Below are 20,110 nucleotides of genomic sequence, written 5' to 3'. Positions count from 1 at the left end.
TTTTTAAAAAAATATTTTTAGGAATATGGTAGTATTCTGTAAAGAGGTCTGTGAGAGTGTGTGTGTTATTAAACTGAGAGAAGGTTAGTAAAGACAGCTTGTCTATGGGAGCAGAGATGAAAGGTAAAGGTGCTCGATGCATGCATTTGTAATGAGAGGCTATGGCGAAGTTGAAAGTATGAGTAAATAGGTTGGCTTTTGAAATTTGCATTACAAGATAAGTAGGAACTTAACTTTTCAGCTGTTAAATTTCCAAGAGAGTTTAGAAGTGACAAGGGGCTTTTAGAACTTACAAAGGTTTCATAGGTAAACAAGGGAAGGTTATTCAATTTTATTTTCCCCAAAAGTGGAGGCAATCAGAAGATATGAACCATGTTCATATTTTGGAAAATTTAAGTTCAAAGAGATGCTAAGATCAAAGTGGAAAAAGATATTTAGATGAGTTGTGTTAGCTGTATGGGGGAGATGTCCTGGGACCAGCTCTATGCTGAGAAAAGTTGTGAATTTGAAGCAACTATCCAGTTTCAAGCCAGAGAAGTTTCAGAAAGGAGTCTGTTTCTGAACTTCCTTCGGTTCCACAGCAGAGTGAAAGAGAGTGACAAGTCGTGTGGTAGGCTTTATAAAAGTAGCAGCAGTTTTTACCTTGGGTAATGTTACTGGATTTTTATATTTAAAAATCTCTAAGAAAGCTGTGGCCAAGTAGTTTACTTGTATGTTCTGATCAAGTGGGTTTTTTGGGGCAATGTTTTATAAGACTGTTTCACTCTGTAATTTTAATCTTGTGTGTTTAAGTTTTTTTCCTTCTCGTTAATAAATCTTTTAATTTTAAAATGCTGTGCTGGTGCCTCAGCTTTTTACAATTTACATCAATGACTTAGATGAGGAGAGTGAAGACATGATAGCTAAATTTGCAGGTGACACAAAGATAGGAAGGAAAGTATGTTGTGAAGAGGACATGAGATTGCAGATGGATATAGATAGGTTGAGTGAGTGGGCAAAGATCTGGCAAATGGAGTTTAATGTGGGAAAATGTGAAGTTGTTCACTTTGGCAGGAAGAATAAAAAAGCAGAGTATTACTTAAATGTAGAACAGCTGCATAATTCTGAGGTGCATGATACAGCAGGTAATTAGGAAGGCTAATGGAATGCTCGCCTTTAATACAAGAGGGATTGAACATAAAAGTAAAGATAAAAACAAAAATACCTGGAAAAACTCAGCAGGTCTGACGGCATCTGCGGAGAGTTAACGTTTCGAGTCCGAATGACTCTTCATCAGAACTAAGGAAAAATAGAAAAGAGGTGAAATATAAGCTGGTTTAAGGGGGGGGGTGGGACAGGTAGAGCTGGATAGAGGGCCTATGACATCTTTTGGCAATCTCCACCTATCACTGGCCCTCTATCCAGCTCTACCTGTCCCACCCCCCCCTTAAACCAGCTCATATTTCACCTCTTTTTTATTTTTCCTTAGTTCTGAAGAGTCATACGGACTTGAAACGTTAACTGTATCCCTCTCCGCAGATGCCGTCAGACCTGCTGAGTTTTTCCCGGTATTTTTGTTTTTGTTCTAGATTTCCAGCATCCGCAGTATTTTGCTTTTATAAAAGTAAGGATGTTATGCTTCAGTTTTACAGGGCACTGGTGAGACTACACCTCGATTACCATGTGCAGTTTTGGTCTCCTTATTTATGGAAGGATGTAAATAGATTGGAGGTGGTTCAAAGGACATTTACTAGGTTGACACATGGAATGAGTGGATTGTCTTATGAGGAAACGTTGGACAGACTGGGCTTGTTTCTACTGGAGTTTAGAAGAGTGAGGGGTGATTTCATTGAAGTGTACAAGATCCTGAACGGCCTTGACAATGTGGATGTCAAAATGATGATTCCTCTTGTGGATGAATCCAGAGCTAGGAGGCAATGTTTTAAAATTAGGCGTCGCCTTTTTAGGACAAAGATGAGGAGATTTTTTTCTCTCAAAGGGTTGTGCGGCTTTGGAACTCTCTGCCTCAGGTGTGGTGGAGTGGGGGGGGTGGGGGGGGGGGGGGGTCACTGAATATTTTTAAGGCAGGGGTAGATGGATTAGGCAAGGGAAACAAAGGTTATTGGGGTTAGATGGCAATGTGGAAATCGAAACACAAGGTCAGCCATGATCTTATTGAATGGCGGAGGAGGCTCAAGGGGCCGAATGGTCTACTCCTGCTCCTATTTCTTATGTTCTTAAGTGTCACTGGGATTCTGTGCCAGCTTTACCCTTGTTTTCAAAATACAAAAAAGTTATGATCAGTAAGAGAAGTTTCCCTCTGGGATTTGGCTTGCCCAATGAACAACACTGGCTGCAGTAGTAACATTTTCAGAAGTGAATATACCGTCCCTTTGTCTCTCCACGCCCTTTTACGATTTGAAAAACCACATGACAACCAGGCCTACACCAATAGTCACAAATGCTTGGAGAGGACTCAGGACACTAGGAGATAAGGGCCAGGGTGGTGGGAAGGAAGAATTGGTTGCAATTTCCCTACAAACAACTCCTTCTTATGGAGTAGCATTCACACACTATGAATGAGTGGTTTCAGTGATATTTTTGGAATTTCACAGTATCTGTATTTTATAACTTACCAACATAATTCAAAGGGTACACCTTGGAGCGAACCCAACTATGCTCATAGGACAACAGCCATTTCAAGAAACCTCTCAGTTTTTAACAGGAGGCAAGAAAACCTAACCCAGCAAAATACAACAGAAAATTAAATTTCAGAGCATCTTCCTCTCTGTTATGGCCAAAGCTCTTGCCTTGGGGAATAGACTGACACAGTTTTCATTTGCATGTCCAATAGGGTTTTACTTCTAAGAGGACAGCACCAACGAAGTGTACCTTATTTGTGATCGTCATAGTGGTTTTATAGCTATTGTGCGTTTAGTATTACAGTGAAAGCTGATTAATGTGAATGTCCTGGTAATAAAAATTATAATTTTATCTGGTGGGTCCCACTGCATAAAAAAAAGGGAGACCAGGAGGAGGGAGCAAGAACATGAATTATGGGGCATAATTCTTAACAAGGGAATCCATCAGAGATCCATATTGTCTTCTAATCGGTGATACAATCTCTTAAATTCTGTTTTATTTTGGAAAATAGCATAAATCGGCGTGTTTCACTCTCTCCTAAGTGTCTTATTTTTCCTTGCACCAAGCATGACTCATTGCCAGCCCTCCAACACCACCTCTTCTGATATTCCAAGCTCCTCAAAGGAATGCTCCTGGTTTCTGTTTGATAGTTCAACATGGATATACAGTTAAGCTGGAGCATGGAAGTCAAATATAGAACTTAAATTTATCTCATGACTTTTGTGTAATAAAACATTCTAAGACACTTCACAGTAGCATTGGAAAGACAAAACATGGCACAGATGCTAATAAGTTGATATAAGGTCTTGGCTTGACCAAAGAGCGAGGTTTCAAGGGGTGTCTTAAAGGAGAAAATAATGGAGATGAGGGAACTCCACAGCTTAGGACTAAGGCAACTCAAGCCAATGGTGCAGTGCATGCTTAAGAAGTCAGAATGAGATGAGCGCAGATGTCTCGGTGGGTTGTGGAGGTTAGAGATAGGACAGAGAGAGGCCATGGAGTGATTTGAAAACAAGAACAAGAATTTTAACATCAAGATGTTTCTTGACCAGGACCCATCATTGGTCAGTGAACAAGAGGGTGATGGGCAAACGGGACTTGTGGGGCGAGTTAAGAAACTGGCAGCAGAGTTTTGGATGACCTCAAACTTATGGATCTTAGAATTTGGGAGATAGGTCAAGAGTGCATTGGAATAGTAAAGTCTAGAGCAAACAAAGGCACAAATGAGGGTTTCACTAGCAAATGAGCTGAGACAAGGGCGAAATTACAAAGAAATGGTCAGTGTTAGTAATAGCGCATTTATGTAGTCGGATCCTAATCTCAGGGTCAAATGTTGCATATATACATGGCACAGAAACAGGCCACTTGGCCCAACCAGTCCATGCAAGTGGTTATGCTCCACTAGTGCCTCCTCCCATTTTTCCTCAACTGAATCTAGCATCTATTCCCTTCTCCCTCAAATGCTGGTCTAGTTTCCCCTTAAATGCATCTTTTCTATTCACTTCAACCACTACCAGTGGTAATGAGTTCCACATTCTTACTACTCTTTGGTAAAGAAGTTTCTTCTGAATTGTCTATTGAATTTCTTGGTGACACATTGATGGCATCTAGTTCTTCTCTTCCTCACAAGAAGAGGCGTTCTGTTTGGATCCACTCTATCAAAATATTTCATAACTTTGAAGACCTAGGTTGCAAACAGACTGGTTTAGTCTCAGCCTGATGCCAAGGAGAGGAATCAAATCAGCAGCTAGGGAGTGGAGCTTGATTGGGGACTGGAAAGAATGGCTCCAGTTTCCCAATATTTAACTGGAGGAAACTTCTGCTCACTGAGTACTAGATGTCAGATAAGCAGTCTGGCATCCACCATTGCTGTGTCATCACAAAACAATAACCTAAAGCACAGTAAAAATGACAATCCAAAATCATAAATCTATTTGTGAAAACAATTCAAAGCATTCTTCTGTAATTGGATTTGTGTCAAGTCAACAAAGGATCGTACACAAAAACAGTGAGATCTCTATTTAGGCCTGGATCTCAACTAGCAAGAGAAACAAATTGTGGCCTCACCTGGGTCTCTTTAAACATTCCTGTTGACACAGTGGTCCATTTCTTCTCAGTTCCCAACAGTAACTGAACCTAAGTCAACAAACTTAAAGCAACTGGATAAAGCTGAAGCTGTCATAAAGATGTACGCACATGGACACAAAGTTAAAATCCAATCTCTCAGGTATGCTCATCAGTTGAATCCTTTACACCCCCTTCAAAACAAAGAAGCTGCATCAGTCGATCAATATTAGACTACCAAGGTGCATTTTTTGCAAGATCTGCAAATAAGTTTTTGTCAATGATTAGAAGAATCAGCAATGCTAAAATCATATAGAACCACCAGAGAGAAGTAATTTCCAAAGGCAGACAAAAATTAGAAATATGGAGAAAAAAGACATACAAAAATGCTGGAAAATACAAAGGCTCATTCACAACAAGGCAAAGAGAGGTTAACATTATGGATCCAGAAAAATATCTTGAAATTTGGCTGAGGATAAATTATAGCTAAATCAAATACTTTTGCTGTTTCTATGGCTTGAATTCCAGGTGCAGGGTGTCTAACTACACATCACTCAAATGGCCATCACACGTACAAACCGAGACTGTGAGCATCGGCAAACTATTCAACTGTTAGAGTCGGTGTTCACACTTGACATCTACACACATGCACTTCCCAGCAGGAGTCAGTGTATAGTCGGAGAAGTTCAGTAGGCCAAGTGAAAATTACCAGATTGCCATAGAAACCAATCGACTAAACGAGTGTCACCTTCTGCTGTCTTTCCTCAGTTTGGCCTCACTTGTGATTCAAGATCCACAGCAATCTGGTTGATTCTTAGCTGCCCTCTGAAATGGCCTACCAAGACACTCCATTCTATCAAACTGCTATAGAAAAGCCAATTAAAAATATAACTGGACAGACTTCCCAGCATTGAGATCAGCACTGGAAAAAACAAAAGCACAACCTGTCCAGTCTATCTTTCAAAATCCCCCTCATTGACATCTGGAAGCTTGTGCAAAAGTTATACAGCTGTCCCACTGACTATTCAAGCAACAACCTGACACAGTCATGCTCACCAAATCAAATCTTAGATGCCCACTGCCCATGTCCAAGGCTCCTCCATCATCATCCCTGGGGATGTCCTGTCCCACTGGCAAGGCAGATCAACCAAAGGTAGCAGCACGATGGAATACAGTCTAGAGGGAGAGGCCCTGGAGTCCAGAACATTGAATCCTGACCCCATGGAGTCTCATGGCATCAGGTCAAACTTGAGTAAAGAAACCTCCTGCTGATGATAAGCTACTGCCCCTCCATCAGCTGACAAGTCAGTGCTCCACAATGTTCAACACCACAGAATGTTCACTGGGTGGGACACCCATCAACAAGACAGGCTCGGCAGCACTACTGACTAAGTCCAAAGGACAAAGCTGCCAAATTGTACCTATAGCAAGTGGCGAGAGAACAAACGAGGGAAAAGCCTGTTTGACCTCATCCACACAAATATTTGGCAGCATTAGTAGGAGTGACCGCAGTATTGGTAAGAGAGTCCTTGTGAAAACCAAGTCCCATTCTCATTCTGAGGATACCTGCCATTATGTTGTGTGGCACTACCGTACTAAATGGATTGGACTCAGAACATCTCTACAGCTCAAAACTGGGCATCCATGAGGAGCTGAGAGTCATCAGCAACAGAAGAATTGTGTTCAACTACAATCTTATGACCCAGCATATCCCTCCTTCGATCATTACTCTCAAGCTAGAGGACCAAAGCTAGTTCAATGAGTAGCGCAGGAAAGAATGCCAAGAGCAGAACCAGGCATACCTAAAAATGAGATACCAATCTGGTGAAGCTGCAAGACAGGATCACATGCATTCTAAACAGTGGAAGCAGCATGCTACAGACAGGGTTAAGTGAACCCACAAATAGCAACTCAGATCAAAGTTCTGCAGACCTGCCACACCCAGTCCTGATTGGTGGTGGACAATTAAACAACTAACTGGAGGAGGCAGCTCTACAAATATCTGCATCCTCAATGATGGGGGAGCCCAGCGCATAAGTGCAAAAGACAAGGCTAAACAATTTGCAACCATCTTTAGCCAGAAATGCTGAATGGATAATCCATGTTGGTTTCCTCTGGAGATCCCCAGCGTCATAGATGCCAGTCTTCAGCCAATTCGATTCACTCCACAAAAGAACAAGCAACAGCTGAAGGGATTGGATGCAACAAAGGCCCTGACAACATCCCAACTGCAGTACTCAAGACTTGGGCTCCTGAAGTAACCACATTCCAAGCCAGTACAGCTACAAAGCAGGCATCTACCCAATCATGTGGAAAATTACCCAGGTACGTACCTATCCAGAAAAAGCAGGACAGCTTCAACCCACACAATTACAGCCTCATCATCAGCAAAGTAACGAGAGGTGTTGTCGACAGTGCTACCAAGTGGCACTTACTCAGAAACAACATGCTCAACAATGCTCAATTTGGATTTCACCAGGACCACTCAGTTCTCAACCTCATTACAGCCTTGGTCCAAGCATGTACAAAAGACCTGAGTTCCAACGGTGAGGTGAAAGTGATTGCTCTGACGCCAAGGCACCATTTGACTGAGTGTGGATTAAGGTGCCTGAGCAAATTCAGTCGATGGAAATTAGGGGGAAAACTTTCCACTGGGTGGAGTCACACAGAGTACAAAGGACGATGGTTGCAGTTGTTGGAGGCCAAATACCTCTGCACCAGGATATTGCTCCAGGGGTTCCTCAGGTAGTATTCTCAGTCCAACCTTTTCAGCTCCTTGATGAATAACCTTCCCTTCAACATAAGATCAGAAGTGGGGATGTTCACTGATGATTGCACAATGTTCAGTTCATTTGCAATTCCACGACAGTCTGAAAGAGTCCGTGCCTGCATGCTGCAAGGCCGACACAGCATTCAGGCTTAGGCTGGGAATTTTGCTGTGTACTGACCACCCAAGGCTTGCCAGCCATCTACAAGGTACAAGTCAGGGGTGGTATACTTTCTACTTGCCTGGATGAATACTGTCCGAATAACACTAAAGAAGCTCGACAACATCCACAAAGCAGCTGTTTGATCGGCACCCCATCCACCACCTTCAACATTCACTTCTTCCACTGCCCGGGCACAATGATAGCCGTGTGTGTACCATAAGATGCACTGCAGCAACTCACCAAGCTCCTTCAACAACACTTCGCAAACCTGTTATCTCAACGGCCAGGAAGGACAAGGGCAGCAAACGCATGGGATTTCCACCACCTGCACGTCCCCCTCCACAATCCTGACTTGGAACTATATTGCCATTCCTTCACTGACACTAGGTCAAAATACTGGAACTCATTTCCTAACAGGGCTGTGGGCATACCTACATCATAAAGAGTGCAATGGTTCATGAAGGACCTCACAGTCATCTTCTCAAGGGCAACTAGGGATGGGCAACAAATACATGCCAGTGATGCACATAAGCCCAAGATCAGATAAATTAAAAAAACACAACAGAGGATCTCAACAAGGAATTCCACAGTGTCCTAAACAAGAAAACCATAATCATTTCCAGAGTTATACCCTCTACCCCAGTTGCGCCATATACCCACTCACTCTCCTCTCTTCATCCCCATATCTCCATTTTAACTATTCCAGTACAGGATATCATGTTCTGAACAGACAAACCACAGCAAAGCGGAGATTCAATTCAGCTCACCTGTCCAGCACCTCACTGTGAACAATGGGAGCATCACGTTGACTTATACAAACATAGCCATACTTGAACAGTTTCAAAATGCTGAAAGGTATTGTATGAATAAGAAATATATTGCACGCTAATATGAAATAAAAGTTGTCTTGCTGCTCCAGTGCGTACACACAGTCAATACTGGTGACTAATAAAAAGAGGAAGTCATTGGCCTGATTTCCAGCTTGTGAAATAGAAATCTATCAGCATATCCAAGTTAGCAACAGAACATTGCTTGTCTAGGTCAACATTTCCAATCACTAGCTAGTGAGCTTGGTGGAAATTGTGCACACACGGATATCAGACATTAGAGGTTATGCAACATCTCTTCAGTCTTGCCCTGCTGACATTCCACGTAGGTGTGTGGAGCACTCACATCTGCTTGAACCTTTCGGACTGAACTGCCTGTGTCTGTATATTCTATGTAACATGTTAGCAGTCTTACCAAGATGCAGCACCCTGGTTCTAAGCTCCACATGGAGTTTTCGGTGTTGATTTTATGCGTCAGCTTTCCATCGACTATGACTCGCTTCCCGCTTCCTTCAAACACAGCCACACACAGCCAGTTGCTCTGTATGTCTACAGAAACCTGCATGCAAACACAAAGGATAAAATCAAATCATTTCATTTTTACACATCAGTTCCACTTCCCAATTGCATTTTAGGTTAGTCCAAAAGGTTTAGATGAAATATAGTACTGCAATTTCACATTTACCTTCAGTTATCAGAGTTCTGATAATTCCCAGCCTTTGCAAGTTTTAAATCTATGATTATTATTCTTTTCTGGATCTGAGAGCATGAAACTAAGGCAGTAAGCAAAATGGTAGCACTTCATCCTTCAAGTGGAATGGAAGAAAGTCTAATTTTATAAAAATTAAAATCAATCTCTCGCAGCTAGTGACAAAAGAATGTCACTCAATGATATGCAGTGAGTCTTTAGGATTTGGAATGCACTGCCTGATTAGTAAATGGAAACAAGTTCAATAATAGCCTTCAAAAGGGAACTGGATAAATACTTGAAGGAGAAAAAAACTGCAGGGTAATGAGCCTTTTGCCCATCCTGTGTTGGGAACTAATGTGTGCCACAAAATTTGGGAATGGGGGTAACTACACAGACTTGATAATAGCACTTGGATCAGGTATTTGGCCAGAACAGAGTGAACTCCCTTCTTTTTTAAAAAATCTTTCCAAGGGATCTTGAACATCAATCTGAATCATCAAAATTGAGTCAGTCCAAAAAGCAGTACCTTCAACAGTGCAGCATCATTTTTAAGCATCAAGCATTGCTGACAAGATCAGCATTTCTTGTACATCCCTTTTGTGATGGTGGTACCGTCATGAACAACTGCAGCACATCTGGTGTATGTACACCTTCAGTGCTGTTAGAAAACAAGTTCCAAGTTTTTGACCTGCAACAGAGAAGGAACATGACATAGTTCCAAGTCAGGGTGGTATTTGGCTTGCGAGGGAACTTGCAGGTGGCGGTGCTCCCATCAGTTTCCTGTGCCCTTCTAGGTGGTAGAGGTCACAGATTTGGAAAGTACTGTCGAATGAGGCTTGAAAAGTTGCTGTAGTGCATCTTTGTAGCTGGTGCACATTGCTGCCACTGTGCGCCAATGGTGGATGGGATGCCAATCAAGTGGACTACTTTATTCTGCATGGCATTGAACTTCTCGACTGATGTTAGAGCTGCACTCATCCAGGGAAGGTGCAGAGTATTCCATTACACCCCTGACTTGCTTCTTGTAGATGGTGGACAGGCTTCGAGGATCCAGGAGGTAAGTTACTCATTGCAGAATTCCCAGCTTCTGAGCTGCTTTTTTAGCTACAGCATTTATGTGGCTGGCTTGTTAGGTTTCTGGTCAATGGTAGCCCTCAGGTGGGGATTCAGCGATGGTAATTATTTTTTTTTCATCGGATGTGGGCGGTGCTGGCAACATGAGCATTTGTTGCCCATCCCTAATTGCTAGGCGATTTCAGAGAGCAGTTAAGGGTCAACCACATAGCCATCGAATATCAAAGGGAGATGGTTAGATTCTCTTTTGTTGGAGATGGTCATTGCTCTGGCACTTGTGTGGCATGAATGTTACTTGCCACTTATCAGCCCAAGTTGTCTACCAACTGTTTCAGTATCTGAGGAGTTATGAATGGTACTGAACACGGTGCAATCATCAACAAACAACTTCCACTTCAGGCCTTACACTGGAGAGAAGGTTATTGATGAAGCAGCTGAAGATGATTGGGCCAAGAGCACTACTGCTGAAGAACGGCTGCAGCCATGTCAAGGGGCTGAGACGATTGAGCTCCAACAACCACAACCATCTTCCTGTGTGCTAGGTGTGACTTCGTTTAGCTTATTGTTTTCTCCGATTCCCACTGACTTGAATTTTGCTCAGGCTCCTTGATGTCACACACTGTCAAATGTTACCTTGATGTCAAGTAGTGTCCCCTCTCACCTTACCTGCATGAGCTCCAATTCAAATTGTCATGGGACTCAAACATACAACTCACAGTGCCACCAATTTAGCCAAGATGGATGGCCAGAACTGGTATTGCATGAAATGTTGACCCATCCAACTTTTTAAGGACCAATACTTAATGAATGAGCAAGACCAAGAATGTCATATCGTCTTTATTTGTCAAGTCTGGTGGAACGCACCTAACATTAAATACACAAACGAACACCATCTCCTCAATCCAAAACAGTAGCAAGAAATTTCGAAAGCTTAAGGCCTTTTGTGCAAGGATTAACCTAGGTCACAGTTTACCTACTTGTTAACATTCAGCTTCCAGCTGCAATGAGTTATGGACTGTTTACTTGTAGCCCAACTCCATTTGATCCAGATAACTCTCAATGCTGAACCACAAAGCCATAAGGCCCCACCTGAAAGAAATCTACTCAGGTCATAACTACAATCTAATCCCAATAATCTAGTTTGCCAAAAACATTGTGTTTTGAGCAGATTACTGCCTGGACCACTATTGCTGACCAAACATGCACAAGCAACAACATTTACTGAAGAGAAACAGTGCACCGACACTCCCTGCACTCAAGTTTTGGGTGTGCAAGTCAGATAGTTCTGACTCAATCAGGTTTTAGACTTCAGCACTTGACCTGCTCCAGTCTTACTTCACCAGCACAATTTTCCACCCACTCCTCCTGACGGCATCAATTTCTCCTGAGTTCTTAGGCACTGGTAGACTATCTGTACCCCATCCAGGAGACTATTCTTATGTCTGCCCAAAAGCTGAGTAACATCAAGCTATTTATTCTACCAGAATTTGATTCTGATTACAGCCAACAGTTTTCCAACAGGCATTGCTGGATAGTATTCAGCAGCACAAGTCGTTTTCAGCACCCAAACTGTTGTCACAGCCAAGATCAGTGCAGATCAGGAATCAAATCTGGGACCTTCAGATGGATGGCTTTGCGGTGCACTGGACAAAGCCTTGGCCTATTTAGTCATCAGGAAGTTTGGCAAGGTTAAATTTTGATTCTCTCAGCCAAGAATTCTGAACCAGTCATACCTATAACATCAACAGGATGAATAACATCAATGGAATAAGTTGGAATCTGGTGTAGAATGCATGAGATTAGCTAATACCTGTTTTCCTTTCACAATCGCCTTGGACACTGGCACCTTCACTTCCAGGTCAGTGTAATCCTGGGACCAAGTGTAGTTGTCCCTCACAGCCCCATTGTAGCTGTCAGAATTTTCCTCACTTTTCCTGCAAATAAACCAACAAACAAGTAATCACAGGCAGCATGTCGTTCCTAAAACTGTAAAAAGGTGATAACACTGCTGGCTGTGACTTGCTCATGGCCAAGTGCCCAATGTCAAGAGGCATTCTTTATAGAGTACAGCTAGCGCCATCTGTATCAAGAACCCCACTGAACCAGTATGACAGTTCCATTTGCTCAAAGCACGATTCCCAAGATTGGGCCAAATTGAAATAATTTTGTCGTGTGGACACACACCAACCAAATGTTATATTAGCTGTGCCAAAACACCATTCACAGATCACTCTGACATCCAGCAAAGGGCAGTTTCAACTCATCAGCTGGGCAGGATTCAAAACCAAGAGATTTGAGAACAGTGTGCTAACTCGTTGCAATTCCCCAGTAGTGTTTTGAAAAAAGTCAAGTAGGCTACTTTTGTCCCAATCAAGGGACCTTAATATCTATCAAGAGGCTCAACATAGCGTGTGCACCGGCAATGTGCCCAGTTTGGGTAGCTGGAGAGGAGGGCAATGGATATTTCAACTGTTCCACAAGCTTAATCATTGTGGGAAGTTGTACATTTATTTACATGAATGGGACTGGGTCTGTGTTGTATCATAAATAAACAAAACACAGAATCTTTCTCAAAAATCTTCTTCATTCTGCATTCATATCCTCCTGGCCAGAAATTTCATGAACATTCAGAAAACATTCCCCTAAATTTTATGAATTATATCTGTTATTGTGTACATTTAGCAAAGTGTGGTACAATAAAACATTTATATTACCTTAATTATTTTTCTGCTCCAATCGTGTATTTTTTAGTTCTTGGCTTTCTAGCCAATAGTCAGAGATCCAAAATGCTAAGTCACTCAGTGCACAATTATTTAAGCCATGCAGAAATGCTCAATTTTGTTGGGGTTTCATTTTGTAAATGTAAAGAAATCTGAAATCTTTTTGTTTATCCTTTAAATAATAATTCTCTAATACATGCCATTTCCTCCCACATCTATTTATATGCTCTCGCATCCCTCTCCTGAACCCTCACTCTGGAGACGAATGGCGAGGCAGGAAGAGCAGCTTCAAGTCATGCAAAAAAAGACTTGGGTTCTAATCGTCCTAGCTGGACACTTCTGCACCATCGGGTCCCACACTTCAATAAGTGCGGAGCTCCGGCATCAGTTAGATCTGGAACTTGAACAGGAACGTAGGTTTGGGAGACGGAAATGGTGAGAAGGTGACCAGGGAGTGGGAGGTTCAGTAAAAGGGTGGGTTGCACACAGGAGAGGCCACAAGTCGAACGATCAGGCACAGGGAGAGGCCGCAAATTGGAAAGTTAGAGCACAGCAGAGGCGCTCCAAAATGGCATCAATCGGGTCACACAGGAAATAACGTTAAAACGAATCTCATGATGGTCAGAGAGATTACAGGCCACATAAACTTAAAAAGAAACAATATTAAACAGGACCATGTTAAACCTGTTTTTACCATATTGCCTCTCCCTATCTGTTCTGCCAAAATGCATCAATTCACACTTATCTGTATTAAATTCTATCTGCTGCTTGTCTGCCCATTCTGCTTGTCTATCTATGTCCTGTTGCAGTCGATTTGTATCATCATCATGCTTGAAACTCCTCCAAGTTTGGTATCATCAGCAAATTTTGAAATTTTACTCTGTATTCCAATATTCAAGCCATTGATACATAGCAAAAGCAGCAGTGGTCCTAGGATTGCTCCTTGGGGAACACCACTGTCTACCATCCTCCAGCTGAACCATTTATGCCAACTTGCTGTTTTCTGTCCCTAAACCAAACTTTCATCCAGGTCCACACTGACCCCCCCCATTCTGTGAGTGCCTATTTTGTTAACCAGACTTTTATGTGGTACTTAGTTAAATGCTTTCTTAAAACTCATATAGACAACCTCCACTGTATTCCTCCCATCAACCTTTTCTGTTACTTCATCAAAAAATTCAATTAGTCAAGCACGATCTGCCTTTTACAAATCTGTGTTGGTTATCCTTAATTAACTCAAACCTCTCCAGGTGCAAGTTGATCTCTTCCTGATTATTTTTCCTGAAATCTTACCCACCACTGATGTTAAACTAACTAGCCTATAGTTGCGAGAACTGTCTTTCTTGAATTAGGGTACCACATTTGCCTCTTTCCAATCCTCTGACACCTCCCCAGATCTAGGGAAGACAGGGAATCTTTGGTAACCCCTTCCAATATCTCCACCTGCACTTCCTTGAGCAACCTGGGATACAAGCTATCCAGACCAGGCCATATAGCCACTGACATAGTCAGACTTTCCAGCACCTCCTCCCTCAATTTTTACCCATCCATTTACCTTGACTATCTCCACGTCTACCAACACTTCATCAGATTCTTCCTCCTTAGTAAACACCATACAAAGTACTCATTATGTATTCTAGTCTTGCCCTACACTTTTAAGCATATACCACTCTCTTTGTCCTGAACTGTATCAGAACCCTCCACAATTTTCAACAACTCTACTAAATCTCCCATTAAACTTCTCCAAATTAAAGAGAAAAATACTACTTCTCTCGTCTCTCATTCCTGGTGCCATTCCAATAAATATCCTTCCCATCCTCTCTAAGAGCTTGACAAGCTTCCTCAAGTGTTTTTTCCCACAATTGGTCATAATACTCCAGCTAAGGACTAACCATTGTTATTAGTTTATTCAGCCATGTTCAAAGATTTGTGTGTGTCAATCTCCAGATCTCTCTGTTCATGTGTGAAATTATTCACTTGGGTAGGAAGAACAAGGAGGGGCACTGTAAATTCAAGAGCACAATTCTAAAGGGGCAGAGGGACCCAAAGGTACATATGCACAAATCATTGAAGTAGCACAGGTTGACATAGCAGTTAGCAAAGCATACAGGATCCTGGACTTTATAAATAGGGGGACCTTCAGTACAAAAACAAGGACATTCTGATAAAACTGTATAAAACATTGGTTCAGTTTCAACTGGAGCATTATTCAAGTTCTGGGCACCACAGTTTAGGAAGAATGTGGAGGCAATAGAGAGGGTGCAGAAAAGATTCACGAGAACCTTATCATGGATGAAAAACTTCAGTTAAGTGGATGTGTTGGAAAAGCTGGGACTGCTCTCTTTGGAGAAGTGAAGGTTAAGAGATTTGATAAAGGTGTTCAAAATCACGAGGGGTCTGGACAGAGTAGATAGGGAGGAATTATTCCCATCTGCAGAAGGATCCAGAATTAGAGGGTGGTTGGCAAAAGAAACAACAGCAACATTAGGAAAGACTTTTTTTTTTTTAAACACACGTGAACAATTAAGATCTGGATTGCACTGTCTGAGCAAGTGGTGGAGGCAGTTTCAATTAAGGGCTTTAAAGAAAATTGGATAATTTATCTGAAAAGAAAAAAATCTGCAGGGTTACAAGGAAAAGGTGGGCAAGTGGGTCAAGATGAGTTGCTCTTGCAGAGAGCCAGCAGAGACATGACAGGCCAAATAGGCTTAATAAGTATATTCTGAGTACAAAGAAAAATTCTAAAAGGAGGGCCCACCATCCGTGATTAACTGAAGAAGTAAAGCATCAAATCTAAGGAAAAGGCAAAGAACCGTGTAAAATTGAGTGGCAGGTCAGAGAATGACTAAAAGATTCATCAAGAGGAAGAAATTAGAGTACGAGAGGAAGCTAGCTAGAAATGTAAAAATGGATAGCAAGAGTTTCTACAGGTACTTAAAAAGGATAAGAGTAAGTAAAGTGAGTGTTGGTCCTCTACAGCGTGATAATGGGGAGTTAATAGTAGATTATAACAAAATGGCAGATGAAACAAACAAATATTTTGCTCCTGCCTTCATTATAGAAGATACCATAAACATTCCACTGATTAGTATGAATCGGGAGGTGGAAGGGACAGGGGAACTTGATGAAATTACAAATCACTAGGGAAGCAGGACTGAGCAAAATGACAGAGCTGCGGGCTAGTCTCCAGGTCCTGGTGGACTTAATGCTAGGGTCTTAAAAGAAGTGGCTAACAGGTTAGTAGATCTGTTGGTGTTAATTTTCCAAATTTTTCCGGATTCTGGAAAGATTCCATCAGACTGGAAAATTGCAAATGTAATCCCTCTAATCAAGAAGGGAGGGAGGCAGAAAGCATTAAACTATAGGCCAGTTAGCTTGATGTCTGTCGTGGGGAAGATGTAAGAATCAATCATTAAGGAAGTTATAGCTGGGCACTTAGAGAAACTTAAGGTAAGTGGCAAGGTTTTACAGAAGGGAAATCATGTTTCAGCAATTTATTGGAGTTCTTTGAAAGAGTAACATGCGCTTTGGATAAAGGGGAGCCTGTGAACATACTGTCCTTGGATTTCCAGAAGGCATCTGACAAGGTGGCACATCAAAGGTTATTGCGAAAATAAAAGCCCATGATGTAGGGGGTAAGGTGTTAGCATGGACAGAAGATTGGCTGGCAGAAAACACAGTCTGCAAAAATGTGTGTTTTTCTGATTGGTAGGATGTGACGAGTGAAGTCGCTCAGGGATCTGTGCTGCAGCCTCAACTTTTTACATTTTATATCAATGACTTAGATCAAGGGAGCAAAGGCATGCTAGCTACATTTGCAGATGACACAAAGATAGGTAGAAAAGCATGTTGTGAAAAGGACATAAGGAGGTTACCAATAGATATAGATAGGTTAAGTGAGTGGGAAAAGATCTGGCAGATGGAATACAATATGGGAAAATGTGAAGTGTCTCACTTTGGCAGGAAGAATAAAAAAGCACTATCACTTAAACGGAGAATGATTGCAGAAATCTGAGGTGCAGAGAGATCTAGGTGTTCTCGTGCATGAGTCATAAGAAGTTAGTATGCAGGTACACCAAGTAATTAAGAAGGCTAATGGAATGCTATCCTTCATTACAAGGGGAATTCAACATAAAAGCAAGGATGTTCTGCTTCAGTTATACAGGGTATTGGTGAAACCACATCTGGAATACTGTGTGCAGTTTTGGTCTCCTTATTTAAGAAAGGATGTAAATATGTTGGAGGTGATTCAGAGGAGGTTTATTAGATTGATACCTGGAACGAGCAGGTTGTCTTATAAGGATAGGTTGGGCAGGCTAAGCTTGTTTGCACTAGAGTTTCGAAGAGTGAGGGGTGACTTGATTGAAGTATATAAGATCCTGAATGGTCTTGACAAGTTGGACGTCAAAATGATGTTCCCTCTTGTGGGTGAGTCCAGAATTAGGGGGCACTGATTTAAAATTAAGGGTCACCCTTTTGGGACAGAGATAAGGAGAATATTTTCTCTCTCAGAGGGTCATGCGATTTAGGAACTCTCTGCCTCAGGAGGCAGTGCAGGTGGGGTCAGTGAATACTTTTAAGGCGGAGAAAGATGATTCTCTTGCCTAACAAGAATCTAACGGTTATCAGGAGTAGATAGGAATGTGGAATTTGAAACAAACAGATCAGCCATTATCTTATTGAATAGTTGAGCAGGCTCGAGGGGCCGAATGGCCTCCTTCTGCTCTTGTTTTGTATATTTGTATAACCTCCTTCTGTGCTGGAATCATCATGTGATTCCATGATTCTGTGCTCATCCTTTGAAATTATACCACTTAATTGATATTGCCATTCCTCATTATTAGTTCCAAAATGGATCCAGTTGACTCTATTTTAAGAGTCTTTTCTCCTATTCCTTTCAGAGTCCCTCAAGCTGTCATATCAGGGACACGGATTCAGTCAAATATAAACACTAAAGAAGGGAACAGTCACACTGAGTCAAACCCCATGACAAGTAATATCTGCAATGCAGCAGAGAATCTGCCACATTTGCTTGGTGCAGTGAGGTGGAACCCGAGTATGAACAGGGAGAAGCAGAGGCACCAACCAACCTCGGGTCTCCTGAAAAAGACTGTTAATACCCATATCCTCAGAACTATTACACAGGTGGATGTTGATTCTTATTCCCCATTTTATTGAAGAATAAACATACTTGGAAGGTTCCAAATGCTCCTGTTTCACAACTGGTGCAGCAACGGTGCCCTCTAGCTGTTTATCATTAGCTGCAGGCTGCTCCAAATCTGCCACCGTCTCTTGGTCATCTCTCTCTGCGCTCACTGTGTTCTGTCCAGCCGCCTCTGCTGCCCCTGCTTCAGGTTGCTCCTCTGCTGCTGACTCAATCTCCACCTCCTGGCCAAGGAGTGGGACACATGTCTTCTCTTCTTCCATTTTCTTGTCCTTCAGTTTCTTCTCCAGCTCTTTCACCCGTTTCTCATTATCTTCAATGGAATATCGTTCAAACTTCTTGAAAGCCTTTAAATCAAAATGACACAAAGTTATAAAAACATAGGCTGCACTTGGCCCATTTGCTTTCAAGATTGTAATTCACTGGGCTTTGTGCTAGGTGAAGGTATCAAGGGACACAGTGCTAAAGTGAGGAAATAGAACTGAGGTACAGATCAGACATGATCTCATTGAATGGCAAAGCAGGCTGGAGGAGCTGAATGACCTACACCTGTTTCTATATTCCTAAAACAATGTGTGCCCAACTAACAAGTCAAATGACAAATCTTGGTAGAGGGACTAGCTGAAATAGTTAACAAGAATCTGGCCCTTTCCCTTGCAGAAGCCACTCCCAAGATTGAGGCAATAAAAGCCTCAGCAATTACTCGGATACAATGCAAAATGAGTTTGGGGACTCTAAATTCAGAACCTATGGGTATCATTTTACAGTACTGAACTGTTCAGAAATCAGCAATGACTTTCATTTGCATAGCACCATTGGGAAATATCTCCAGAAGTTGGAAGTACAATCAAACTAAATTTGATATGGAGATATTTGAAATGCAAAGTACAATGGATGCTGGAAATACTCAGCAGCTCTGGCAACATCTGTAGAGAGAGAAATAGAGTGAACATTTCAGGCGGATGACCTTTTATCAGAACTGACATGAGTATTCTAGGATTTTGGTTTTTTTTTTATTACAGAGATAATGGAACAGATGACCAAAGGTTTGGTTTAAAAAGCTAAGGTTCAAAGAGGGTCACTGCCACCAGATGAAGTGATTAAAATCAGGAATGTGCCAAAGGCCAGAAATGGAGCAGTGCAGAGATCTCAGGGTGTTATGGGGAAAGCAGAAGCTACGAAGATAGGAGGGATAAGGCCGTGGAGGTATTTGAAAACAAGGATAAGAATTTTAAATTTGAGGTGCTGCCAGACCAGAAGTCTATGAAATCACCATATTGGTGCAAGAGAGGTTGCTTTTCTGGGCTTATGGCTTCAGTTCACATCCAGAAGGTGCTTGAGCAGCCCAAGAGTGGTCCTCTGATTTTCCCCATGGCTTAACACTACCTAAGTACATGGTGAATCAGTAATATACTTATTTTTAGTAAATCATGTTGAAGCATTAAATTAAACCGTGCAAGCTTCTCGCTCAACAAAGTTACCATATACTTCAGTGTTTGAAAGAACTTTTGTGTGATTGATGTCATAGTCCAAGGTCATGCTCTTCTTTGAAAGTGCATGTGGGAACATCTGCATCCTAATGTTAGATGTGATTGACTTGAATTGCATTGAACATAATGATTTCCAACACAGTTAAATTGGTGGCTAATATTCATATTAAAATCTACAAAGAACTGGTGATTGTGTAGGGGACTTAAAAATGAAAGAACAATCATCAGCAATCAGAGTTTTGTAAAGGGTTTGAATGAAATCACAAAGTACCATCACAAAACACAAGATCACAGGATCTAAAATAAGCTGAGGTCACAGAATAATAAATATAAAGCGCTTTAATACATCCATTGGTCATGAAAGGAGCAATATAAATGCAAGACTTTCTTTTAAAGGATTTTTTTTTGACAATACAGTCCCAGAATATTTAGCACACTGGTTGCTGCTTGTTTCTAAACTTTCAAAGTCTCAAAGTCAGCACAAACAACTTCCAATTTTCAAAGATTTTAAAAATAAAAAGTGACCTT

General features: G+C 41.7%; 1 protein-coding gene across 1 annotated transcript in view; it reads right to left on the bottom strand.

The window, feature by feature from the left end:
- Positions 1 to 20,110, bottom strand: part of nudcd3 (NudC domain containing 3) — a 33,867-nt gene that overhangs the window by 8,945 nt on the left and 4,812 nt on the right. The window contains exons 2-4 of the mRNA XM_078565544.1: positions 18,120 to 18,439; positions 12,019 to 12,142; positions 8,859 to 9,002 (exon numbers count right to left, since the gene is read on the bottom strand). Of these exons, the coding sequence (XP_078421670.1) occupies positions 8,859 to 9,002; positions 12,019 to 12,142; positions 18,120 to 18,439 (588 nt within the window). The remainder of the gene's footprint in view (positions 1 to 8,858; positions 9,003 to 12,018; positions 12,143 to 18,119; positions 18,440 to 20,110) is intronic.

This window comes from Cetorhinus maximus, chromosome 20 (assembly GCF_964194155.1).
Source record: "Cetorhinus maximus chromosome 20, sCetMax3.hap1.1, whole genome shotgun sequence".
NCBI classification, from domain to species: Eukaryota; Metazoa; Chordata; class Chondrichthyes; order Lamniformes; family Cetorhinidae; genus Cetorhinus; species Cetorhinus maximus.
This window is presented reverse-complemented; position numbering and strand designations above follow the sequence as displayed.